The sequence below is a fragment of the Carcharodon carcharias genome, chromosome 10 (genome assembly GCF_017639515.1).
Source record: "Carcharodon carcharias isolate sCarCar2 chromosome 10, sCarCar2.pri, whole genome shotgun sequence".
Lineage (NCBI taxonomy): Eukaryota > Metazoa > Chordata > Chondrichthyes > Lamniformes > Lamnidae > Carcharodon > Carcharodon carcharias.
Window position 1 is genome coordinate 145,178,784 of NC_054476.1, and position 27,029 is coordinate 145,205,812.

Here is a 27,029-nt window from a genome sequence, read left to right on the forward strand (position 1 = left end):
CTTGCTCCCAATGTCAGGTTAAAAGTAAATTGCGTCCCTGTTTCTAGGGCAGACGAGTCTTCACATCGCTGTGGAGCGCAGGAGGTGTGACCTGGTCAAATTCTTGGTCAGAAATGGAGCTGCTGTCGATGTCATGGCCAAAGGAAGCTTCTTCCGCAACAAGAAACACAAGCAGTGTTCCTTCTACTTTGGTGAGTTCAAAATAGTAAAATCATAAATACAACAAGCACGCAGACAGGTGTACAGAGATGAACATAGACAGACAACAGAAAACACACAGACAGACATAGTCCAATACACAGACCAACACACATACGCGCACAAACATACACACACATGCACACATACACACATGCACATATACACACACACACACACGCACACACGCATGCACACTTACCCGCACACACACACACACACATGCACACATACCCACACACACACATGGAGAGATAGACACAGACTAACACACACAGATATACAGAGATTGGAAATATATACAGACAAACACATACAGTTAGACAGACACAGACTAACACACATAGACCAATGCACACACACTCAGGTAGACAGATACAGACAAACACACAGATCAACACACACATATGCACATGCACAGACACAGAGAGAGATAGACACAGACGAACACAAATTTACAGAGATTGCAGATACATACAGATGAACACACACAGAGAGATAGACACAGACTAACACACATAGACCAACACACACACACAAATGCATACACACACAGATAGATAGATACAGATTAACACACACACACACATACACACACACAAACACAAACACACATACAGATAGACACAAACTAACACACAGACAAATATACAAAGATGGACAGATACACACAGACACACACACACACAAACATAAACTGGAGCAAATCTCAAGTTCTTCCCTGGTCTGAAGAAGAGCCAAATGGACTCAAAACGTTAACTCTGTCTCTCTCTCCACAGATGCTGTTAGACCTGCTGAGTTTTTCCAGCATTTTCTGTTTTTGTTTCAGATCCCCAGCAAGGCTGGTGTGGACAGATAACTGAACATATAACTGAACACACCAGATAAGGTGGTGAAGTGACAACTGCAGAGATTGGTAGAGCAAAGTAGATGGACAGAGAATCCTTGATAATCCATCGTCACTTTTCCTTCCTTTTGCGCAGTTGATTCTAAAACTCGGGAACTGGGAAAGGTGGGATCCACAACTCACAACATGTCCAAAGTCACAGAGTAACTTTCAATTGACCTTGCTCCCTCCCCATGTCTCACTGGGAAAATGCTTTGAGTAACACAGCCACACAGAATAGAAAAGGGTTGGGTTTTGATCCCTATCTGTAGTTGGCTATGTTCCAGCCGGTGAATTTATAGTGACCTCTGCCCCTGGATTAAGAAGTGGGGAATGGAATACCAGTGAGCGTTTCACACCCTGACTTTGATCCAGTGACTCCTGATGGGAGACACATATACACGAGAATGGACACCATTTTGCCCTCCAAGCTACTTACCATCCTGACTTGGAAATATATCGCTGTTCCTTCATTGTTGCTGGGTCAAAATCCTGGTACTCCCTCCTTAACAACACAATGGGTGTACCTACAGCACATGGACTGCAGTGGCTCAAGGGCAATTAGGGATGGGCAATAAATGTTGGCCTTACCACTGTCACCCACATCCCATGAATGAATAAAAAAGGAACAGGATCAGGACAGGGCTGTGATGCCCTCTGCAATCAAATATCCAGGGAATGTTCCCGTGTCAATGTGAGGTGAGAGGAGTGCTGATCTCTTATGGTAAGGGGAGAGTAACAGCATCTGGGAAAGGGAAGGGGGAGTGGCAGAGAATTTTATGTCAACCAGACACAGTGAGGGAGACTAGACTTACAGTGTTGTGCTATTGAACTTCCAAATGCCCAATGCAGGGGGTTTCCCACTCAGTCTGGCCGCCTGTACCAACCAGCTGGACATTGTGACCTTCCTGATTGACCATGGCGCTGACCCATGGGCACAGGACCGGGCAGGGAACACAGTGCTGCACGCACTGGTGTCCATCGCTTACGACACGCCGGACACTCGGAGCTTTGTGACGGAGATGTACGACTTTATCCTGATGAAGAGCACTGACATGGATCCCAGTGTCAACCTGGAGAAGATCACCAACCGCGAGGGCCTGACCCCACTGCGCCTGGCCGCTCACACGGGCAAGATTGGGGTACGTTCTGAAGCACATCCTTCCTAAGCTGTGGCTCTCCTTAGGGTGGGGGCATTCTTGGCAGAGGCTGGCATTTATCTGCCATCCCTGGTTACCTTTGAGACTGTGGAGGCGGGACTACTTTGTACAACTGAGTGCAGTTAGCGGGCAGTTAAGGGTCAACCACATTGCTGTGGGTCTGGAGTCACAGACAGGGCCAGACTGGGTAAGGACGGCAGATTTCCTTCCTTAAAGGACATTAGTGAAGCAGATGGATTAATATGGCAATCTGACAACTTCATGGGCACTTTTACTGAGAGCAGCTGATTATTTCTAGATTTTTAAAAATGAATTAAAATTCTCCACCTCCTGTGGGATTTGATCTCCGATTTGACTAAATTATTATTACCAGGAGCATAACCACTGCACGACCATACCCAACACAACCAAACATTCCTGCTCCCCAAAAATCCCCCCAATTGAACATTGGGCAAATTCATGACACCGAGTGGGAACTGGACAAATCCCTGAGAATGGGAGACATTGCAGATTTTAAAAACAGGGTTGTTGGGAGGCCCAACCTTATTGCAGTCAGTTCCTGTGCTCGTGAGTACTTTCAGCGGGTCAGAGAGGAACTTCCCAGAATTTTCCTTTCCTTCCCAGAAATTTCTTTTATTTTCCCAGTCTTTTTATTTGCCTTTTCCCAGAGTTTCCTCATCTTCCCCTGAATTTTCCTGTTCTTTCAGTTTCCTGATCGTCTCCCACGTTTTCCAGTTGTATCCCTGAGTTTCCTGATCTTATTTTGAGTCTTCCTGTTGTTTCAAAGCGTTTCCTGATCTTCTCCCAGGTTTGCCTGTTGTATCTCCAAGTTTCCTGTCCTTTCCTGTGTTTTGACTCCAAGGTTTTTGATTGGAATGTTCAGTGTTGTTGGAGAAGGGCTGTGGGAAAGGAAGCCAGTGCTGTGCTTGTACCTTGCAAACAGCACATTAGCGAGCTGGTTAATAACTGTGTTCAATTCTGGGCACTGCATCTCAGGAAGAACATATTGGCCTTGGAAGGGAAAAATGCAGATTCACCAGAATAATACCGAGGCTAATTGAGTTAAATTATGAGGACAGATTATATAGACTAGATTTATATTCCCTGGAGTATAGAAGATTAAGGGGTGATCTAATTGAGGGGTTTAAAATGATTGAAGAATTTGGTAAGGTACGTCAAGAGAAACAGGGGCTGGATTTTAATTGGAGGCAGAGAGGGAGTCGGTTTAAGGCTATGAATCTAGAAGATTGGATTTCCCTCCGGCCTTGCTGGATTTAATGGCAGGATCTTATTCCTGTTTATTTGTCTCGCTTTTCTGGCCAGGTCCAGATTGGATGGAGATTAGAGGGGTGTGTGGGTGTCCAGTAGCGGGTGTTGGTGATGCATGAGGATCCAGCAGCCCTCTCCCTCCTTTAGTTCCTCCTCTCTCTGAAGACTCAGCTCAGCCATGGTTGAATATGGTAAGCTCAGCCTCATGATGATTTTTGAGTTGTTAACCCACCTCCTGCGAGCAGGGTGGTAGCCTGTTCATCTCTGCCCACCCACCCTCGGCCGCAGGCAGACTTTTTGGCATTTTAATATTCCAGCCAATCCAAATCTGCCCATTTTGTGGGTTAAGCACTGCCCCATTATTTCCTCTGGCGGGTGAATCCAGAACAACATAGGAGCATAGGACTGAGGAGCCAGAGGAGGCCATTCGGCCCTTCAAGCCTGCCCTGCCATTCAGTAAGATCATGGCCGATCTCATTGTGGTCTCAACTCCACCTTCCTGAATGCCCCCCATAACCCTTGACTCCCCTGTCTAACTCAGCCTTGAATAAATTCAATGACCCAGCCTCCGCTGCTCTCTGGGGAAGAGAATTCTGTGGACTAATGACCCCCTGAGAGAGAACATAATTGCTTCATCTCTGTTCTAAAAGAGAGACCCCTTATTCTCAAACTATGTGACAATGTGTATAGACAAGGGGGAAGAACCTTAAAATTGGAGCCAGGCTGTTCAGGGGTGATGTCAGGAAGCACTTCTTCACACAAGGGGAGTGGAAATCTGGAACTCTCTCCCACAAAACGCTTTTGAGGCTGGGACTTTTTGAGGCTTGAAAATTTCATGACCGACATCAGCAGAATTTTGGCGGGTATCACAGAATATGGGGCATAGACTGATAAATGGAGTTGAGGAACAGATCCGCCATGATCTGACTGAATGGCAGAATGGCCTCCTCTCATTCCTATGGTGCTCTGAATGGGAGATCGCATCCTGCAACAGTTATTCCTCAGGGTTTCCTCTTGTCATTTCTTAGCGAGACTGAGGGGCTGAAATGAAAGCACACCTTGCATGACCAAGTTGGGTTGTTTTTGGACATATATGCCTCCCCTGGATACTAAACATTTCTCACTTTTCTACAGATATTTAAACACATTCTGGGAAGGGAAATAAAACAGAAGAAGTATAAGCACCTTTCTAGAAAGTTCACTGAGTGGGAATATGGACCGGTGTCTTGTTCTTTATATGACCTCACTGGAGTCGATACAATTGAGCAGAATTCAGTGCTTCAGACGGTTGTCTACAGCAGCAGGAACAGGGTAGGTTTATACTCCCAGAGCCAATTGACTAAAGACGGTTGAGAATGGCAGGAATAAATCATCAAACTGGCCCACTGCCTCATCAGCCATTCCCCACCCCCAACCTCACCCCACCCCACCCTCCCACCCCTCCTTCTCCCCTGCCTCTCCCTTCCAACTCCCTCTCCTCCCCTCTCTCCATCTCACTCCTCCTCCCCTCCCTCCAACCCCCTCTCCCTCTAACCCTAACCCTCTTTTCCATGCCCTTCCACTCCCTTGTCTCTTCCCACCACTCCCCGTCTTACCCCATTCATCCATTCCCCTTACCAACCTTCCCCTTCCCACTCCCCTACACCTCCAACACTCCCTGACCTCCTCCCTCTCATTCCAGAGGGTCAATTGGCACTTCCCACATACCAGCTTTCATTCCTGGTGTGTCCTGATCTCAGCCTGGGGGCACCTTTAGGGCTTCCATATGCTCCCTTCCTTTTGGGGTTGCTCCTATTTCACCCTCCCTTCCTTCCCATTCTTCCTCACCCCTTCCTTCCTCCCCTTACCACCCCCCCCATTCCGCCCCCCCATTCCCTCCTAGGCCCTCTCCCTCCTTGCTGCTGATGCCTGCATATCGAGAATGTTTATAATTATTATTGAATATGTTTGGCTGTGATGCCCTGTGTAGTGGAATAGCTGCCAACAGCAGCCCCCCACCCCCACCACCGCCCTCCCCCCTCCCCCCACCCCCTACACGGCCCGTCTGGGCTCATGCATAAAGACTGGTCAGTTGGAGGAAGTGTCTAAGGGCTGCTATGTGTGAATCCGCCACAGCGCGAGTCAGCAAGGGTGTGGCGTAGGGGGGTTGGGGAGGGATTGTTGTGGAAAACATATTTGCTGTGCGGACAGGCTGACGTTTAATGGTCTGTCTGCTGATTCCAGAACCGTCACGAGATGCTTTGTGTGGAACCCATGAATGAGCTGCTCCAGAAGAAGTGGGAGGATTTTGGTGCATGTTTATTCATTGTCAGCTTCTTGTTTTACCTCACCTACATCATCACCTTCACCTTCATGGCCTCCTACAGACTTGAGAGAAGCAAAGCACTGGAACAGGAGGAGTGTTTCCACCTGATAGGATACATGGTACGGAAACAGGCCATTCGGCCCAACCAGTTCATGCCAGCATTTCTGCTCTGCTTGAGCCTCCTCCCATCTTTTTTCATCTAAATCCATCATCATAACCCTCTATTCCCTTCTCCCTCATATGCTTGTTTAGCTACCCCTCAAATACATTTATACTATGTAGTTCATTCCAAAGCTAGGGTCTTAAATCTAAACTATGAAGGTATGAGGGTTGCAGTGGGTTGGAAAAATATATTAAAAGGTGTGACAGTGGACAGGCAATGGCTAGTATTAATATGTAGGGCTGAATAATACGGGGGTTGGGGTTAGGGGTGCGGGGCAGATGGCATGAACCCCCTGAAATCTTAAAGCACTGTGGGGCGGACCAATGAGGGACGAGTGGGACTTAAGCCCCTCATTAGGGTGGAGGTTCCGCCCTCTGGAGCTGGCGGCCAATCCAATTGGCTGGTAGCTCCATCAGTCCTGACGCTGCTGAGATGACAGGAGGAGAAAGGACCCCAAGGCCTCGGATCCCCAGAGCAGGTATAGTCCAGGGTCTTGGGCTGGGAGGGTTTGTGTAAGTGAGGGAGAGAGGCAGTGTGGGAGGGGGTGGGTTTAAGGGAAGGAACAGGCAGGAACGAAGGGGGGTGGGGTTCAACCTAAGGGGGCGCTGCTCTGCGATCGGCAAAGGCCAGCTCCTGAAGAGCGACACATCTCCCCTTCCTTCCCACCCTTTAATCACTTGGGATGAAAAATAGGGCTTCTCACTCCCACCCTGCTGCCCACGCCAAACGTTTTATGGTTTGGACAGCATTATTATCAAGGTCAATTGGCTTGATAACAAGCCTAACTGACCCTTAATTGTTCATTTAAATATGGTGGGCAGGCTGATGTTTTGAGGGGTGAGCTCAGGGGTGGGCGGGAAGGTAGTGGTTTGGGCAGCCACCCCATTTTACAGGCCCACACCCCACCCCCCCCACACTATTTTATGTGCCCCCGCCCTACCCTATGGGAAACACTCCCTCTGGGAGCATGTAAAATTCAACTCATGGTCTACCACAAATTGACATTCCATCAAGGCACAAAAACCCAACAGGAAAAGGGAGTCAACCGTGGTGAACAAAGGAAGTTAAAGATTGTATTAGATCAAAGGATCTTATAAAATTGCCAAGAAGTTGACAGGAGAATTTATAATGGGAGTAGGGAAATGGCAGAGAAACTAAACAAATACCTTGTGTCTGTCTTCATGGAGAAAATACGTACAGAGAAACCTCCCAGAAATACTGTGGAATCGAGGGACGAGGAGGAATGAGGAACTGAAAGAAATTCATATTTTAATTTTAAAAATGGGTACGGATGAAATTAATGGGACTGAAAGTTGATAAATCCCTGGGGCGTGACGATCTACATCCCAGAGTGTTGAAAGAGGTGGCTGCAGAGATAGTGGGTGCGTTGGCGATCATCTTTCAAAATGCTGACGCTCGTGTTTCACGCTGAGGCCCGCCAGCATGAAATCACCCTCCGGCCTCGATCGCGCCCACCCGCCCCACCAAGCCCACCCTACAAGGGCGAGATTCTGCCCTATAAATTGTGGAACAGTTCCTGCAGATTGGAAGGTAGCAAATGTCACCACACTATTTAAAAAGGGGGAGAGAGAAAACAGGAAGCTACAGACCTGTTAGCCTGATATCAGCAGTGGGGAAATGCTAGAGTCTATTATAAAGTGATAAATGGATACTTGGATAATAATGATCTGATTGGGCAGATTCAACCTGGATTTATGAAAGGGAGATCATGTTTGACAAGCTTGTTATAGAAGTTTTTGAGGATGTTAGTAGCAGAATAGATGAGGGGGAACCAGTGGATGCGGTGCCTTTGGATATTCAGAAGGCTTTCAATAAGGTCCCACACAGGAGGTTAGAAAGCAAAATTAGAGCACATGGGATAGAGAGTAATATACTGACATGGATTGAGGATTGGTTAATGGACAGGCAACAGGGAGTAGGAATAAACAGATCATTTTCAGGTTGGCAGGCTGTGACTAGTGGGGTGCCACAAGGGTTAGTACTTGGAGCCCCAGCTGTTCACAATCTATGTCAATGATTTGGATGTTGGGACGAAATGTAATATTTCCAAGTTTGCAGATGACACAAAACTAGGTGGAAATGAGAGTTGTGAGGAGGATGCAAGGAGGCTTCATGGGGATTTGGACAGGCTGAGTGAATGGGCAAGAACATGGCAGATGGAATATAATGTGGATAAGTGTGAAGTTATCCACTTTGGTTGGAGGAACAGAGCTGCAGAGCATTTCTCAAATGATGAAAGGTTGGGAAGTGTTGATGTCCAAAGGGACCTGGGTGTCCTTGTTCATAACTCACTGAAAGCTAGGAAGGTGCAGCAAACAATTAGGAAGGTAAATGGTATGTTGGCCTTCATCACAAAGGGATTTGAGTACAGGAGTAAAGATGTCTTGCTTCATTTGTATAGAGCCTTGGTGAGACCTGATGAAGGATATGCTTATCATAGAAGTACAGACTAATTCCTGGGATGGCAGGATTGCCCTATGAGGAGAGATTGAGGAAACTTGGTCTATTTTCTTTTGAGTTTTGAACAGGTAATTTAATTGAAACTTACAAAATCTTGAGGGGCTCGAGAGGGTAGATGCAGGAAGGATGTTTCCCCTGGCTGGGGGGGGTGGGTGTCAGAATAAGGGGCAGGCCATTTAGGACTGAAATGAGGAGGAATTTCTTCACTCAGAGGGTGGTGAATCTTTGGAATTCTCTACCTGCGAGGGCTGTGGTGTAGAGGCCCAGTCATTGAGCATGTTCAAGACAGAAATCAATAGATTTCTAGATACTCATGACATCGAGGGATATGGGGATACCGCAGGAAAATGGCGTTGGGGTAGAAGATCAGCCATGATCTAGTTGAATGGTGGAGCAGGCTTGAGGGGCTAAATGGCCTCCTCCTGCTCCTGCGTTCCTATTCACTTCAACCGCTCCCTGTGGTAGCGAGTTCCACATGCTCACCATCCTCTGGAGAAAGAAGTTTCTTCTGAATTTCCTATTGGATTTCTTGGTGACTGTCTTATACTGACGGCCTCTAGTTCTGCTCTTCCTCACAAGAGGAAATATTCTCTCTGTATCAACTCTATCAAAACATTTCATAATTTTAAATATTTCTATTCTGTCACCCCTCAACCTTCTTGTTTCATGAGAAAGAAGGCCCAACCTGTCAACCCTTCCCTGATATGTATACCCATGCATTTCTGATATCACCCTTGTAAACGTTATCTGCATCCGCCCCAGTGCCTCTGTATCCTTTTCATAAAAGGTGACCAGACCTGCACACAGTGCTCTTAAGTGTCTATGGTCAAACCAAGGTTCACTACAGGATTAACATAACTTCCCAACTTTTCAATCCCCAAAACAAATCAGGATCACAGCATTGAATCCAAAGATTCAAAGATTTATTAACTAGTAATAACTATTATTGACAATAATTTACACTTAGCAGCACTTATAAAATGATAGTGTTCTACCTCGCTAGATTACAGTATTTAAATGTAAACATTAATTAAATAAAATCAAAAATAAAAAGCTGGTCTCAGTAAAGGGTGACCACAGGCAGAATTTTACATTCGTTGTGCGTCCCAACATCATCGCGCGATATTTCGTTCAATGGGCGTGCACCGGAGTTGGCCGCGTGCCCGCTGATGATTGAAAGGCTTATTAAGGCCATTAAGGACCTAATTAACCTGAATTTAACGCTGCCTGTCCAACCTAACGGTTGGCAGGCAGGCAAACAGGCCAAGCAGTCTTTACGTTTTTTAGGAAACCTCATCCACGAGCGGGATGAGATTTCCTAAAGCTACTACAAATTAAATAAAAACTTTCCTTTGAAATGAAAAGCATGTCCCATCTCATGTGACACAGTCACATGAGAGGGGACATGTTTCATTGAATTTTTAATATATTTAATAATCTTTTCAAGAAGCACTTTAATCTCCCTTGGGGAGAGGCAGCTCCATGCCTCAGGGAGATTGAAGCACTTTGTCGCGCATGCGTGAACTGCGCACCAGGCCCGGTCTCCCTCCTCCCCCTGCCCGCACAGGTAGCGCAGCTACCGCTCAAGATCCACGCAGGGCGGGCCTTAATTGGCCAGCCCGTGTGAAATCACGGTGTGGAGCCAATCGCGGGCGACGGTCAGCTCCACGGCTGCCCACGCCCACTCCCGCCGGGCCTGCCCGACGACGAGAAAATCCTTGCCCATGAGACTACCAGATTGTCATAAAAACCCATCTGGTTTCACTAATGTGCTTTAGGGGGAAGGAAATCTGCTGTCCTTACCTGCTCTGGCCTACATGTGACTCCAGACCCACCACAGTGTGGTTGACTCTTAACTGCTCTCTGCAATAGCCTAGAAAGCCATTCAGTTGTTTTCAAGCAGGTGGCCCAGCCCCCTCTCAATGGCAGTCAGGGATGAGTAATAAACGCTTGTCCTGCCAGCGACGCACACATCCTATAAATGTGACAGGAGTCAGAGAGTTAACGCATGTTTTTCGGGCTGGAGGAGGGTTTGTATTGGAGTTCCCCAAAGGTCAGTATGATCTGGACCTTGATGTATATGGAACAATTTCAAAACTTGTGGATGATACAAAACTTGGAAGCACTGTAAACTGTGAGGAGGATAGTTTAGAATCAATTATAACTGTGTATTTAATCTATGATGAATGTTTAAATGAGATCAATTGATTACCTTCTCCTCTGATTTTGCACAGACCCCGATATCTGCAGTGAGTTATCTGCCCAGGCTCTTTCGGGCACAGAGTTATATACTGTTGACTGCTGTGTACTTTCTGATTAAGGAGGTAGGTTTTACTGTATTGTGTGTGCTTTGCCTTTGGTACAATCGCATGAGGAGGGTTCAAAATGACTCCCCTATTCTACCGCTCCAGGTCTGATCGTAACAGGAAGATGAAAGCAAAATACTGCGGATGCTGGAAACCTGGAATAAAAACAGAAAATGCTGGAGAAACTCAGCAGGTCTGGCAGCATCTGTGGAGAGAGAAACAGAGTTAATGTTTTGAGTCTGTGTGACTTCTTCAGAGCTAAAGAGAAGTAGAAATTAGATGGATTTTATCCTGTTTAAGAAGGAGTGGAGCAGTTAGAGCAAAATAGTAGGTCAGGGATAGGTGGGAGCTCAGGAGAGATTTGATAAAGATGTCATGGACACAGGACAAAGGGAGTGTTAATGGTAATGTTAAAGACTAAAGAAGGTGTGATAGTGGCATAAAGATCAGAAGACAGGATGTGTTAATAATGGAACGAGGAACAGGGACTTGTTCTTATGTTTTGCTTTCAAACAGCGCCGATCCTTGTTCTGTCGTGTGTCCATTACATTTTTGCCAAATCTCCCCTGAGCTTCCACCTATCTCTGACCTTCTATTTTGCTCCACCTGCTCCAACCCCTCTTAAACAGTATAAAATCCATCACATTTCTATTTCGCTTTAGTTCTAAAGAAGAGTCATTCGGACTCGAGATGTTAACTCTGTTTGTCTTTCCACAGATGCTGTCAGACCTGCTGAGTTTGTCTAGCATTTTCTGTTTTTATTTCTGACCATAAGAGGGGTTTTTTGTGAAATTAGAGAGGATGTGCTTTGCCAAAGCTGCAGGAGTCTCACTGTTTACACGTACAGTATGTGAAGAATTAATCAGGCAGGTTTTCTTAGGTAAACAAAGAACACACACTCTCTCTCTCACACACATACACACACACATACACACACACATACACACACACTCACACACACACTCTCACGCACACACACACTCTCTCACACACACACACACACTCTCTCTCTCTCACACACACACACATACACTCACATACACACTCTCTCACACACACTCTCACACACGCACACACATTCACACACACACATTCTCACACACACTCTCTCACACACACACTCTCTCACACACACTCTTTCACACAAAAACACACACTCTCTCACACACACACGATCTCATGCACACTCTTTCACACACACACTCTCTCTCACACACACACACTCACACAAACACACTCTCTCACACACACACTCTCTCACACACACACACGCATTCTCTCTCTCACACACACACACTTTCACACACGCACACACTCTCTCACACACACACAATCTCTCTCACACACACACACACTCTCTCTCACACACACACTTGCATACATACTCTCTCACACACACTCACACACACACTCTCACACACGCGCACACACTCTCTCACACACACACACATTCTCACACACACACTCTCTCACACATATACACACTCTCTCACACAAACACACACACTCTCTCGCACAAACACTCTCTCATGCACACTCTCTCACACACACACACACTCTCTCACACATACACACACACACACACACACTCTCTCACACACACACTCTCTCTCTCTCACACACATACACTCTCTCTCTCTCTCACACACACGCATTCTCTCAATGCACACACACTCTCACACACGCACACACTCTCTCTCACACACACACTCGCATACACACTCTCTCACACACACTCTCACACACACACACTCTCACACACACTCTCACACACACGCTCACACACTCACACACATACACACACTTTCTCACACACACACACACTTTCTCACACACACACACACACTCTCTCACACACACACTCTCTCCTACACACTCTCTCCCACACACTCTCACACACACACACTCTTTCTCACACACATACATTCTCACACACACACATACTGTCTCTCACACACACACACATTCACACATACACACACACACACACACATTCTCACACACACATACACACACATACTCTCTCTCACACACACTCTCACACACACACTCACACACACACACTCTCACACATACACATTCTCACACATACGCATGCACACACACATGCACGCACACATACACACTCTCACACACACCCTCACACACACTCTCACACATACACACACTCTCACACACACTCACGCACACACACACACACACACACACACACACACACCAGTATAGATGGTAGAATAAGAAGATGCATTTCGTAAAGAAGAGAAAACGCAGGAGAATACAGTTAGCTGTTTGGCTGACCTCGATGCGATGATTCCACGTTGCAGCCATTTTGTTTAGTTGTCTTCCTGGTTTTATGGAGCAGGTTTCCATGTTTAATTCACAAAAGATCTCAGTTTGTGATAGATTTCTTTCCTCAGAATGGTTACTTTACAAACCCAGGCACAGTAGTTTCGAGGGAGAGGACAAACAGCTTTTGCAGCCTGTTTTCAGCACAGCATCCTGATCTCTGATCTCTCTCCTGCTAAGTAACACAGTCTCTTAAAGTACCCTGCTGGCTGTATATTCCAGGGGAATTTGATTCATCCATCTCTGCTGCAGTCATTATTTTTAGAACAGGTAATTGCATTTTGGTGTCTCACTCAGAAACATTTGAAAAGTTTCAAGATAATGGAAAGCCAACAGAAGATGGGGTCTTTCACGCTCCTCAAGGGGTTGATTGTCTGTTCTGTTTCATCCCACTTGGTGAAATGCAAGCTTGTATATTGTAGCTGTCTGGCCGTCTACGTTGTCTTAAGATGACTCCAGTTTATTTTTAAAATCCAGCAAGAAAAAGAATTAGAAATTGTATCTAAAAAGAACACACCCTTGCAACACCTTTAACTTTTCAACAAAGAGCAGTTCACGACCTTCTTCTCCAACCTGTGGTCTTTACTGTATAAACCAATTCTAAATTCTCAAACAAATCAAGCCATAACAGAAGTAACCTAGTCACTGGCCAGATTTCATGTTCATCATTAATGATAGCCACAGTGTCCCCCGAATTTAAAATCTTAAAATAATTCCATTAACACTCCCCAGGACAGCTATAGCATGGAGTAGATACAGAGTAAAGTTCCCTCTACACTGTCCCCATCAAACATTCCCAGGACAGGTACAGCACAGGGTTAGATACAGAGTAAAGCTCCCTCTACACTGTCCTCATCAAACACTCCCAGGACAGGTACAGCACGGGGTTAGATACATTAGTACCTCTTCTGCTGGGAATTTTTTGTATCTTGAAATCTCTGTGATCTTTTAATTCTGGTCTCTTGAGCATCCTTGAATTTAATCGCTCCACCATTGGTGGCCATGCCTTCAGCTGCCTGAGACCTAAGCTCTGGAATTCCCCTCCTAAACCCCTCCACCTCTCTCTCCTACTTCAAGATGCTCCCTTTGACCAACCTTTAGTTTACTTGCCCTATTATCTCTTCATGTCACTCAGGGTCAAATTTTGCTTAAAAAATGTTCCAATGAAGCACGTTAGGACCTGTTACTGCATTAAAGGTGCTATAGAAATATGATTCGTTCTTGTTAGAGAAAAGCACAGGGAATTGGCACGTTACCTTTCAGACACCCAGTGACAGCATCAAACACTCCCCAGGACAGCTATAGCATGGAGTTAGATACAGAGTAAAGTTCCCTCTACACTGTCCCCATCAAACATTCCCAGAACAGGTACAGCACGGGGCTAGATACAGAGTAAAGCTCCCTCTACACTGTCCCCATCAAACACTCCCAGGACAGGTACAGCACGGGGTTAGATACAGAGTAAAGCTCCCTCTACACTGCCTGATTTTCACACCAGCATGAATTTTTTTTGTATTTCTCACACCAACTACCCCATGGCCTGTTGGAGTGAACTGACCAATGTGGTGCTGAATTCAGTCTGTGGATTCTGGACCATGTGGAAGTTGTCAGGACTCTGTTGGGATGCTGGTGAGGCTGATAGAGGAGCCTTTTCTGGTCTCCTGTCCAGAAGTTTTAAATAAACCAAGCGAAAAAGTGCATTTGCTGGAAATCTGAAATTTCAGAGGAATTAAAATGCTGGAAGTACGCTGCAGGTCAGGCAGCATCTGTGGGGAAGGAAACTGAGTCAATGTTTGGCTCGCTGACCTCCATCAGAACTAGAAAACTTACAGGTTTGACAGATTTTAGGCACAGAGACAGGAGAAGTTGGGGCGTGTGTTGGGAGAACAAAAAGAGAAAGTTATGATAGGATAGAAGGCAGGAGATTTTAAGTGACAAAAGAGATGATGACACACGGAAACAGGAGAGGATATAATGGGATAAACAAAGAAACAAAGGACAGGGTTTAGGGGCAAAAACAGAATCATCACCAAAGCTGCTCTCTGATAAAATGGGGGCAGTGTTTATAACCTGAAATAGTTGAGTCTGGAAGGTTCTAACATGTCTAATTGAAAGATGAGGTGTTGTTCCTCGCGGTCCATTGAGATTCAGTGGAACAGTGTAGGAGACTGAGGATAGAGTGGTCAGAGTGGAGTTGTGATGGAGAGTCAATGTAACAAGTGACTGGAAGATCAGAGTCACACAAAGGGGAATTGAGGATATTAAATATGTTCCTGAAGTGAAAGTCAAAGGCTAGCCAGACGCAGGGAAATTTTGATAACACCAAAGGTCACTCAATCGGATGTAGAACTTTGAGGACAAGCTGTGAAAGGAACGTTCAAGAAAGAAAATCCACCTCTGTTAGGTGGGAATCGTAGAGTTATTACTAAAAAATTAAATACAAACAGCAGGAAAGTTCCAAGCTTAAGTTCAGACCCAAGCTCAGTTTGCCAATGAGCAGGCCACAATCTGCAATCCCAGGATCCAGATGTATACAACAACAATTTACATTGTATAGCACCTTTAACACAGTAAAACATCCTAGGGCGTTTCACATAAGTGATTATCAAATAAAATTTGATACTGATCCACACAAGGTAACCTAGGAGAGGTAATCAAAAGCTTGGTCAATGCAGCAGATTTTAAAGAGCATCTTACAGGAGGAGACAGAGATGGAGAAGTCTAGGGAGGAAATTCCAGAGCTTAGGGCCTAGGCAGCTGAAGGCATGGCTGCCAGTGGTGGAGTGAAGCAGGTTGGGGATGTGCAAGAGAGCAGAATTGGAGGAGTGCAGAGACCTTGGAGGGTTGTGGGGCTGGAGGTGTTTACAGAGATAGGGAGGGGCAAGGCCTTGGAAGGACTGGGAAACTGACTCAAAAGCAAAATACTGCAGATGCTGAAAATCCAAAATAAAAACATAAAGTGCTGGAAACACTCGGCAGGTCTAGCAACATCTGTGGAGAGTTAAACAGAGTTAACATTACGAGTCCAATATGACTCTTGCTTCAGAACTCCAAACTGGAAAATTGAACTTCAGTTTTAAAATGGAGCCAATATGTGCCAGTGAGCACAAGGGGAATGATGTGAGTTGGGACATGGACGACAGAGTTTTGGGTGAGCTGACATTTATAGAAGATGAAAGATGAAAGCCAGCCAGGAGAGTGTTGGAAGAGTCGAGACTGGAGTAAGAAAGTCACAGGTGAGGATTCAGCAGCAGGCGGGCTGAGGCAAAGGTGGAGCAGTGCTATCTCACAGAGATTCAGATCTGTGTCCCTTTCATTCGCAGCTGTCTATTTTCAGTTGCTGAAGCAAATAAAACTTGCTGTTCTGATTTAAGTTGAGGAGAGCCTTTTCCAAACCTTTGGACCAACAAAATAGGAGCATGAGAAATTGGGGAGGAGATAATCTCAGCACAAGGCTCAATGGAGAAGATCGCCAGGTGTTATGGACAGATGTTGTCATGGAATCAAGAATAATACAGGACAGCAGGAGGCCATTTGGCCCATCAGGTCTGTGCCATCCCTTTGAAAGAGCTATCCAATTGTTCCCACTCTCCTGCTCTTTTCCCACTACCATCCAACTGCATTTCCTTCATGTATTTATCCAATTCCCTTTTGAAAGTTACCAGTCACTTTAGATCTGTGACCTCTGGTTGCCAATCCTTCTGTCACTGAAGCAGTTTCCCCTCATTTATTCCAAAGCCTTTTGTGGTTTTGAACAGCTCCATCGAATCACCTCTTAACCTTCTCTGCTCCGAGGAGATCTGATTGAACACATCTGCACCAAGACCACTGCAGGGAAATTGGAGAAGTAATTGAAGGGGAGGAAAGTTGCGGGTCAATGGGAAATGAGCAGGGGAGTTGAGTTGACTAGATACAGGGAGTATTTCTTTCAGAAAGCCCAGGAAGGGGAGGCACCTAGAAGCAGATATATCAGTCACAGGAAGAGCTCAGAAACCTAGCAAATGCTGATGAATTCCCACTCTCCATTTCTTTCAGGGGGCGGAAATGATATACTTGAGACGCTCCAAACTACACTCCGTGCTACAGGATGGATTCTTTCACGTTCTGTAGTAAGTTCTCTTGCCAGTGAACCTCATTGGAAGTGTGGGTGTCAGTAAGAATGAGAGTCTCTGAGTCAGAATGCGAATTGGTCAATGTGAGGACAGGCTCAACCCTCAGCTCCTTTGAGAGTAGGGTAGAGGTGGGTAGAGGAAGCTGGGATTGAGAGCGGGAAAGCAGACATGAGAGGGGCTGTTATCCAGTGAGGGCGAGGTCCACAGGACAGGAACAGGGAAAATTAGAGAAAAGAAGAAAGACATTTTGTTACTGCCTCACCGAAGAATGATACATCACAGAGGGAGATCATCTGGCCCATTATATCTCTGCCAGCTCTTTGAAAGAGCTGGCCAATTAATCCCCCTCCCCTGTTCCTCCCCCCACAGCCCTTTCTCCTTCTGAAGTATTTAACCAATTCCTTTTTGAAAATTATTATTGAATCTGCTTCTTCAGTCCTTTCAGGCAGCGGGTTCCAGATCACAACAACTTACTGTGTAAGAATGCACACCTCCACTCTGGTAATTTTACCAACTACCCCAGAGTCAGAGCATGCTCAGTCAGTCCAGCAGCTTTCCTTCTGAGAGAGAGCTCTAGACATAGTTGTGCAAGTGTTCTGTGCAGGTTATAAATGTAGATTGTGAACATTTGAATTGCTTTTTCTTGCCAGTTTCCTCCAGTCCATTCTCGTGATCATCTTCAACACCTTGTGCTGGGCAAATGTGGAAAGTTCCCAAATACTGCTTGTTCTAGCTCTTGCCCTGGGATGGTTCAACGTCTTGTATTACACACGAGGCTTCAAACTGACTGGAATTTACTGCGTGATGATGAAAAAAGTACGTTGAGAAATGCTCCCAGTGAGATCGAGTCTTGTTTACGCTGTGGTTGTGGACGCATGGTGCTTTGCCCTGTTTTTGAGCAGTGTTGTATTGCTACAGCCTATATAAAGCCCTGGTTAGACCACATCAGGAGTACAGTGTACAGTTCTGGGCACTGCTCCATCGGAAGTATGTGTTGACCTTGGAGGAAGTGCAGCGTAGATTCACCAGAATGCTCTCAGAACTCCAAGGGTTAGATTTTGAGGAGATATTATATAAACTGGTTTTATATTTCCTGGAATATAGAAGACTAAGGCATGATTTAAGGACATAACAATATCAGAAGCAAGTAGAGCGTCCACTTTTGCCATACTGTGTTAACTCAATACTATTACAATCACACAGTTCCTCCTTGAGGCCTTTCTCTGCTTGTTTGCTTCCGTGTAACTACAAAGCTGAAAAAGTAATCTCTTTATTAAGAACTTCCATCCCGCTGAGGATGCTTCAGGCCAATCTACATCCAACAACCTGCTCTGAAAACTCTGCTCATATGTTGACAGCTGTGACAAATTCCACCACAGCAGCTGAGTCAATCCATAAAATTGTAAAACAATCAGAAATATTCTAAATAAAACAACCCACAATATTCTAAACAAAAACAATTTTACCTATCTCCTAATGTAAACAGATCTTTTAAAAGATTCCAGAATCCAGAGCCGGATCCACAACTTCACCAAAAACTATTCGGTTTCTCCTTGGGCCGTACCCTATCTGTGTACCAAGTTTTGTTGAAATCCATCCATTGGTTTTTGAGATGTACTTCTTCCAGACAAATAGACTAACAGGGACGAAAACATTATCTCTATCCGCCTTCAGGTGGTAATAAGAGCAAGAATAGGACATTCAATCCCACGAGTCTGCTCCGCCATTCAATAAGTTTGGTATTACAGAACTTCAATATTGCTGAATAAAGAGACCTTTTTTGTCAAAGCTTTTCGTCTTGCACTCATCAGGACAATTCGCAAGAATACCAAACGTAAAGGGAACAACAATGTGTGCTGTATGACAAGAGAGTACCAATTGGTTGGCAAGTGGACTCTGATTGATAGAGGCTTGTCATGGAGAATGCACGGTGACTGACAGTTAACTGTCAAGTATTGTTTGAAATTTAAACCAGGCAACTAGTCTCTGATTGCTCAAGGCATTGCCCTGAGTAATGAACTAACAAATGGCTGTCATTTTCTTTAGCTGAAACAATGCAATGTAATGCACACGCTCTTTCTGTTTGCATGCATTTTTTCAACAATATTTAATAAGTTCATGGCTGATTCATGTCGACTTCAGTGTCCCACCCTATTCCCAAATCTCTTGATTCCCTCAATATTGCTAGTTCTAGATTAATATTTGGCATGGCTTTTGGGATTTTGACAGGAGTTGATAGGGTGGATAGAGAGAAACATTTCTCACTGGTGAGGGTGAGTCTAGGATCAAGGGGATAGAATCTTAAAATCAGAGCCAGGCCATTCAGGTGAGAGGTTGTGAAACACTTCTCCACACAAAGGATGGTAGAAGTGTGGAACTCTGTACCACAGAAAGCAGTAGATCCTGGGGTTCAATTAATCATTTTATGCCTGGGATCAATAGAATTTTTGCTAGTCAAAGATATTAAGACATATGCAGCCAAGGTGGGTGGATGGAGTTAGGACACAGATCAACCATAACATCATTGCATGACAGAGCAGGCTTGAGGGGCTGAATGACCTCCTCCTGTTCCTATGTTCCGATGTGCTGAGTTTCAGGTTGGATTCTTTGGCTCCAATATCCTGTTCCAATGGTCTGGTGGATGTAAAAGATGTCATGGTACTAATTTAGGATGAACAGGGGAGTTATTCCGGCTGTCCTGGCTGCTTCCTTAATCAACATCACTAAAAATCAGATTATCTGGCCTTTATCGCAATGCTGTTTGTGGGAGCTTGCTGTGTGCAAATTGGCTGCCATGTTTCCTAAATTACAGCAGTAATTCAAGAAGTACTCAATTGGCTCTAAAAGGTATTGGGATGTCCTGAGTTGATGAAGGATACTAAAGAAATACAATTTTCTTCCTTTGTGGAATCTTCCTGTGCACAAATTTGCCAGTGACCTCACTTTGAAGGTTTATGAAGCCTCTTAGGTCACCCTGAGCACATGATAAAGCACAATAAAAAGTTGTATTTGGCTGAATAAGATTCTCACTATATATAACTATAGGTAGCCAGTATTCTAGGAGATCTTGTGGAGCAATGGGTAGTGCCCTGCCTCTGGACCAGAAGCTTTGGGTTTGAGAACCACTCCAGGGCTTGATGGTCAAGCAAGCTGCGTTCATAATGCAGCCAAACAGGTTGAATATCAACTTGTAAATCCTTCCAGCGCATGCCAATGACAGGCGGTAAGAGCAGGGGAGATTCCTGATCAGCCATGTGATGGAAAGAACATTGCAGCCTCCACCATCAATGTCCATAGCTCCAGACTACTACATGCATTGGAAAAGTGTGTGTTGCCACAGCAAATGGGACTCCCTGAGTGAGCTGTAATGCATCACCTTCTGGTTATCTATCCTGTGTTTATGGTTTAACTGAAATGAGCATGGCCTCACAACCAAATTCAATTAATGAACAATCTTTCTAACTGTCTTTCAACAGATTATTCTGCAGGATATCCTGCGATTCCTACTAATTTATGCAGTCTTCATTGTGGGATTCACAGCAGGTAAGGCTGGTTCTATAAATATTTATGCACTTGGCTGGTCAATGTCTTTATGGAGAATCGTGGTTTGTGTGATCACCTGGCCTGATTCCAATTGCCTGTGGTGTTCAGCGAGGGTTTTACCCCAGAGTAATATTTCCCCAAATTGGCTGGGTTTTCCCGAGGTTTTTTTCTGCCTTTCCCAGCTGCAGGAATGGGGGGCAGGAGATGGAGGGGGAGGGACAGGAGGCAGGGAGAGAGGGAATGTTCAGTTATGAAGCTCTGGAAATCTTGGTGTTGGAGCAGGTTTAATGGACCAGCTGTTTATCTCCCTGCTCATTATTTTTGTATGTTCACATTAGTCTTAAATTTTCTGGTAGAGTTTTGAGGTGACCTTGTACACTAGTATATATGGTACAGTGCTCTTTCAACTGTGGTTTAGTGGGTAGCAACATCTCATCTCTGAGCCACACGTCATGGGTTCAAGTCCTGCTTGAGAGATTTGAGCACATAATCCTGGCTGACTGTCCCAGTGCAGTACTGAGGGAGCTCTGCAGTGTCAGAGATGCCTTTTTGATTAGACATTAAACTGAGGTTCTGTCTGCCCTTTGAGGCCATTGTAAAAGATCCTATGACTACTATTTGAAGAAGGGTAGGGCTGCTCTCCCATGTGTCCCCCAATCAACATCACAAAAACAGATTATCTGGTCATAATTACATTGCTGTTTGTGGGATCTTGCTGAGTGCAAATTGGCTGCTGTGTTTCCTACATTACAACAATAAATACACTTCAAAAGTGCTTAATTGACTGTAAGGCACTTTTGGTCATCCTGAGGTTGTGAAAGGCGCTATAAAAATGTAAATCTCCTTCCTTCCCTTCCACGATAATGCTTTGCTTTCTCCAATAGTATTTGCCTCACTGATTGAGGAATGTCCACCAGGCAGCGACTGCCCTTACAATGGATTCAGCTCTGCGATCCTGGAGCTCTTCAAACTCACTATTGGACTGGGAGACCTGGGGATCCAGAGGCACTCCAGATTCCCCATCTTTTTCCACATGCTCCTGGTGCTTTACGTGATCCTGACTTTTGTCCTGCTCCTGAACATGCTGATTGCCCTGATGGGAGAGACCGTGACCAAGATTTCCAGCGAGAGCGAGAAGATCTGGAAGCTGCAGGTTGGTGGAGAATCCCAAGAGTTTCATGTCACATAATGTTACTGTGCCTGTGCTGGGAAGGGATGAGTGTGAGAGTTGGTGGGTAGTATAAAGAGATCTCAGATTGTGGTTCGGTAGGTGCTACTATGACACTCTTTCCAAAAAGGCAGAGAAATATCATTTTTGTATCTTGAGTTTTGGAATTCACATTGAATCATAGGGTGATACAACACAGAATGAGGAGATTCAGCCTGTGCTGGTTCTCTTTGAAAGAGTTATCCACTTAGTCTCCTTGTCCTGCTCTTTCCCCATAACTCAACAGATTTTTCCTTTTCAAACATTTATCCAATTTCCTTTGAAAGTTACTTTTGAATCTGCTTCCACTGCCCTTTCAGGCAGCACGTTCCAGATCACAACAACTCACTGTGTAAAAAATATGTTCACCTTATCTCCCTTGTGAGTCCTTTGACAATCACCTTAAATCTGTGTCCCTCTGGTTACCCTCCTACCACTGGAAACAGTTTCTCCTCATTTGTTCTGTCAAAACTTTTAATATTTTTGGTCACCTCTATCCTGTATCTAGAACCTTATGCAGGAACCTAACCCCCTGATTTTTTTAATTCATTCACGGGATGTGGGCGTCGCTGGCTGGGCCAGCATTTATTGCCTATCCCTAATTGCCCTTGAGAAAGTGGTAGTGAGCTTCTTGAAGCGCTGCAGTCTATGTGGTGTAGGTACACCCACAGTGCTGTTGGAGAGGGAGTTCCAGGGTTTTGACCTAGCAATAGTGAAGGAACAGCGATCCCTTTCCAAGTCAGGATGGTGAGTGGCTTGGAGGGTGATGGTGTTCCCATCTATCTGCTGCCCTTGTCCTAGATGTTAGTGGTCGTGGGTTTGGAAGGTGCTGCCTAAGGAGCCTTGGTGAGTTTCTGCAGTACATCTTGTAGATGGTACACACTGCTGCTACTGTGCGCTGGTGATGGAGGGCGTGAATATTTTGGGGATGCCAATCAAGTGGCTGATTTGTCCTGGATGGTGTCAAGTTTCTTGAGTGTTGTTGGAGCTGTACTCATCCAGGCAAGTGGGGATTATTCCATCACACTCTTGACTTGTGCCTTGTAGATGTTGGACAGGCTTTAGGGTGTGATGGGGTGAATTACTTGCTGCAGGATTCCTAGCCACTGACCTGCTCTTGCAGCCACAGTATTTATATAGCTAGTCCAGTTCAGTTCCTGGTCAATGGTAACCCCCAGGATGTTAATAGTGGGGAATTCAGCAATGGTAATGCCATTGAACGTCACGGGAGATGGTTGGATTCACTCTCGTTGGATATGGTCATTGCCTGGCACTTGTATGGCGCGAATGTTACTTGCCACTTGTCAGCCCAAGCCTGGATATTATCCAGGTCTTGCTGCATTTGGACATGGACTGCTTCAGTGTCTGAGGAGTCGCAAATGGTGCTGAACATTGTGCAATCATCAGCGAACACCCCCATTTCTGACCTTATGATGGAAGGAAGGTCATTGATGAATCAGTTAAAGATGGTTGGGTCGAGGACACTACCCTGAGGAACTCCTGCAGTGATGTCCTGGAGCTGAGATGACTGACCTCCAATAACCAAAACAATCTTCCTTTCTGCCAGGCATGACTCCAACCAGTGGAGAGTTTTCCCCTGATTCCCACTGACCCCAGTTTTACTAGGGCTCCTTGATGCCACACTCGATCAAATGCTGCCGTGATGTCACGGGCAGTCACTCTCACCTCATCTTGGGAGTTCAGCTCTTTTGTCCATGTTTTGAACCAAGGCTGTAATGAGGTCAGAAGCTGGATGACCCTGGCGAAACCCAAACTGGGCATCAGTGAGCAGGTTGTTGCTAAGTAAGTGCCACTTGAGGGCATTGTTGATGACCCCTTCCATTACTTTACTGATGATTGAGAGTAGACTGATGGGGCGATAATTAGCCGCGTTGGAGTTTTCCTGCTTTTTGTGTACAGGATGTACCTGGCTAATTTTCCACATTGTTCAAGAGAGTTAGCCTGCGCTTTGGAGCAATAAATGTGACAAGTGGACGATAGTTTACTACACGAGTAACTCCCAGTGATGGGCATTGGCTGATCCTCCCCTCCTCCAGATTGCTCCTGGGTGATCATTTGGATCGTCAAACCCCAAGGAATGTCCTGGAGTTTCCTGGAATCTGCTGAGAGAAACCAAGGAGAAATTGGGTGCGTTTAGAAAGAAGAGAATTATGTGTGTTACTTTTTCATTGTCTATGAATTATCCAATCGGATAACAACGTGGTCTATGTGCTTCCCGATTGATTTAGAAAGTAATGGCAGACAACCAATGATGCATGGGCAACAAATGCAGGCCTTAATGGCCAACAACACCCACAATCCCATGAAATAATCAAAAGAAGAGACTGAACAGGCTGGGGCTCTTCCCTCTCGAAAGGAGAAGACTCAGGTGACCTGATAGATATCTTTAAGTAATGAACAGATTCAATAGGGTTGCTTCCACTTGTGGGGCCATTAATGTCAGTTGTCCCTAATAAATCCCACTGGGAATTCAGGAAAAACATCCTTACCCAGGGAATTTTGAGAACATGGAACTTGCTACTATAAGGAATGGGTGAAGTGAATGATAGTTACATTTAAGGGGAAGCTGGATAGACAAACGAGGGAGAAAGGAATAGAAGGATATGTTGATAGGGTGAGATGAAGTAGAGTAGAGGAGGCGTGATGGAGCACCAGCATGGACCAGTTGGGCTGGATGGTCTGATTCTGTACTATGGATGCAAAGTAACTTGACCTAATCCTTTCAGAGAGCTGAGACCACTCTGCACTTTGAGAGAACTCTGCCTAAATGGCTACGGACCAGATGTAAAAACGGCCACAGCTTCACTGAGGTGACTGTCGGAATCACGCCTGAAGGGAAGGAAGACAAACGGTGGTGTCTGAGGTAATCATTGCCACAAACATTCACATAAAAACAAATTTGTAGAAATATTACTACTTTGTTGGTGGCAAAACTTCTTTTTTTAACCAAGCTTTAAGTTCTGGAGTTTAACCAATGCTCTGCAGTACATGGTACTGAATCATTACGGCCAGACAACCCGACGTTCAAACCTGGCTCCCAATTCTGCTATCAGTCAAACCAGCATCTGGGGAGATAGCATCATCCGCCAGGGGCTAGAAAGGAATCAGATCAGCCAGTGTCCCTGCACCTCCTCACTGTCCAATCACTCCTTCAAACACAGGAGTCGCTCATACCTGGAACGAATGGGTTTCCATTAGAAGAAGTTGGGGAATGGCGGGGGTTGGGGGGGCAGTGGGAAACGGGATGGGATGAGTGTTGGCGTAGTGAAAAAAAAAGCCCTCTGTCACCAGCCAGATCAGGGGTTCCCAAACAGTGGGAACTCGCTGGGACGGGATTTTAGGGTCCCAAGGCAGCAATGACAGCTGTGCAGCTCAGACTGAGTTTTGACAGCTGTGAGGTCCCTTTACATATTCAGGTTTTTTCTGTCGTGGGGGCCATGACTTAATCACCAGTTCTCTGAGGCCTGATTGCTGCTGGAACCACAGCTCATAAATAGATGAGTCTTCATTTCAGCTGGGGGCAATCCCTGCAGTTTTAACCCCAGGCCCCAGCCCCCCACCCCCCCGCCAACGACCAAGCACTCCCCATTGCGACTCAACAGCTCTCTAACACTGCCACCCACCCCAGCTTTTATTCTGGGGTCACACAAGGTCAGAGGCATTAAAATGGAGTCAAGTCGGGAAAAAGTTTGGGGAGCATTGAGTCAAATAGCAGGACTGTAGAATTTCCATGACTGGCTGAATGGCCGCCCTCACCTGGTACTCACCGTGACTGGATATCAGGTGAGGGCGCAATGGCCTCTATGATCAACAAGCCCACTGGTACTCACTGTGACATGGAAATGTGACTGTTTGGTGAGATGCTAGAATGTCAGCCAGTGCCCAATGGAAGTGTTGCCCCAGGCAAGGCTGAGCACCTCTGGGGAGCAGTGGGCATCAAAACAACCAGTTTGCAACACTGGCGCACCATGTTTAACTTCATGTTCCTTAATTCACTCAAACCAGGTTAAATGAGGTCAACTGGAATGAATGGGACACTCGCATCAAGACAACGATTGAATCAATGGAAGAATAGTAACAGAGCTACAACACAAATCCACGTTACCCAGATGGTGTGTGTGACCAAGGAAAACAAAAAAAGACTTGCATTTTTGTAGCACCTTTCACAGCATCAGGACATCTCAAAGTGCTTTACAGCCAATAAAGTACTTTTGATGGTGTAGTCACTGTTGTAATGTAACAAATTTACCCACAGCAATGACTAAATAAGCAACTTTTTAGTGATGTTAGTTGAGGGATAAATATTGGCTAGGACACCAGGGAGACCTCCCCTACTCTTCTTTGAAACAGTGTCATGGGATCTTCTGTGTTCACCTGAGAGGGCAGATGGAGCCTCAGTTGAATGTTTCATTCAAAAGAGAGCACCTCCAACAGCACAGCGCTCCCTCAGTACTGACCGTCCAACAGTGCAGCACTCCCTCAGTACTGACCCTCCGACAGTGCAGCACTCCCTCAGTACTGACCTTCCAACAGTGCAGCACTCCCTCAGTACTGACCCTCCGACAGTGCAGCACTCCCTCAGTACTGACCTTCCAACAGTGCAGCACTGGCTCAGTAGTGACCCTGCGACAGTGCTGCACTCCCTCAGTAGTGACCCTGTGACAGTGCAGCGCTCCCTCAATGTCAGCCTAGATTTGTGCTCAAGTCTCTGGAGTGTCTTATGTTCTTATGAATGAGACATGAACCCATAACCTTCTGATTGAGATGTGAAAGTGCTATCCACCAAACCACAGCCAACACATAGTCCCATGTTATATTACAAGACTGACAAGCATCAGTCTGCTGTTCATTCTGAGAGGACAATTTCTGCAATGTTCATTCAACAGGCACAATATCAGGACAATCTACATCACCAAGTGACTTTAGGTAGGGGTGTGTCCCAAGTGTCAGTTTATAGTATTCCACATATTAGGAATAAAATACAACTTTGGGAGCAGCGCTGGACTGGGTGGGAGGAGAATCCATTGTCCAT

At 45.6% G+C, this 27,029-nt stretch overlaps 1 protein-coding gene across 1 annotated transcript in view; it reads left to right on the forward strand.

The window, feature by feature from the left end:
• Positions 1–26,503, forward strand: part of LOC121283184 (transient receptor potential cation channel subfamily V member 3-like) — a 40,713-nt gene extending 14,210 nt beyond the window's left edge. The window contains exons 9-19 of the mRNA XM_041197412.1: positions 48–191; positions 1,937–2,226; positions 4,648–4,824; positions 5,737–5,937; positions 10,697–10,786; positions 17,150–17,223; positions 17,877–18,042; positions 20,703–20,769; positions 21,654–21,922; positions 24,724–24,860; positions 26,003–26,503. Coding sequence (XP_041053346.1) covers positions 48–191; positions 1,937–2,226; positions 4,648–4,824; positions 5,737–5,937; positions 10,697–10,786; positions 17,150–17,223; positions 17,877–18,042; positions 20,703–20,769; positions 21,654–21,922; positions 24,724–24,860; positions 26,003–26,072 — 1,685 coding nt within the window. The 3' untranslated portion in view covers positions 26,073–26,503. The remainder of the gene's footprint in view (positions 1–47; positions 192–1,936; positions 2,227–4,647; positions 4,825–5,736; positions 5,938–10,696; positions 10,787–17,149; positions 17,224–17,876; positions 18,043–20,702; positions 20,770–21,653; positions 21,923–24,723; positions 24,861–26,002) is intronic.
• The last annotated feature ends 526 nt before the right edge of the window (positions 26,504–27,029 follow it).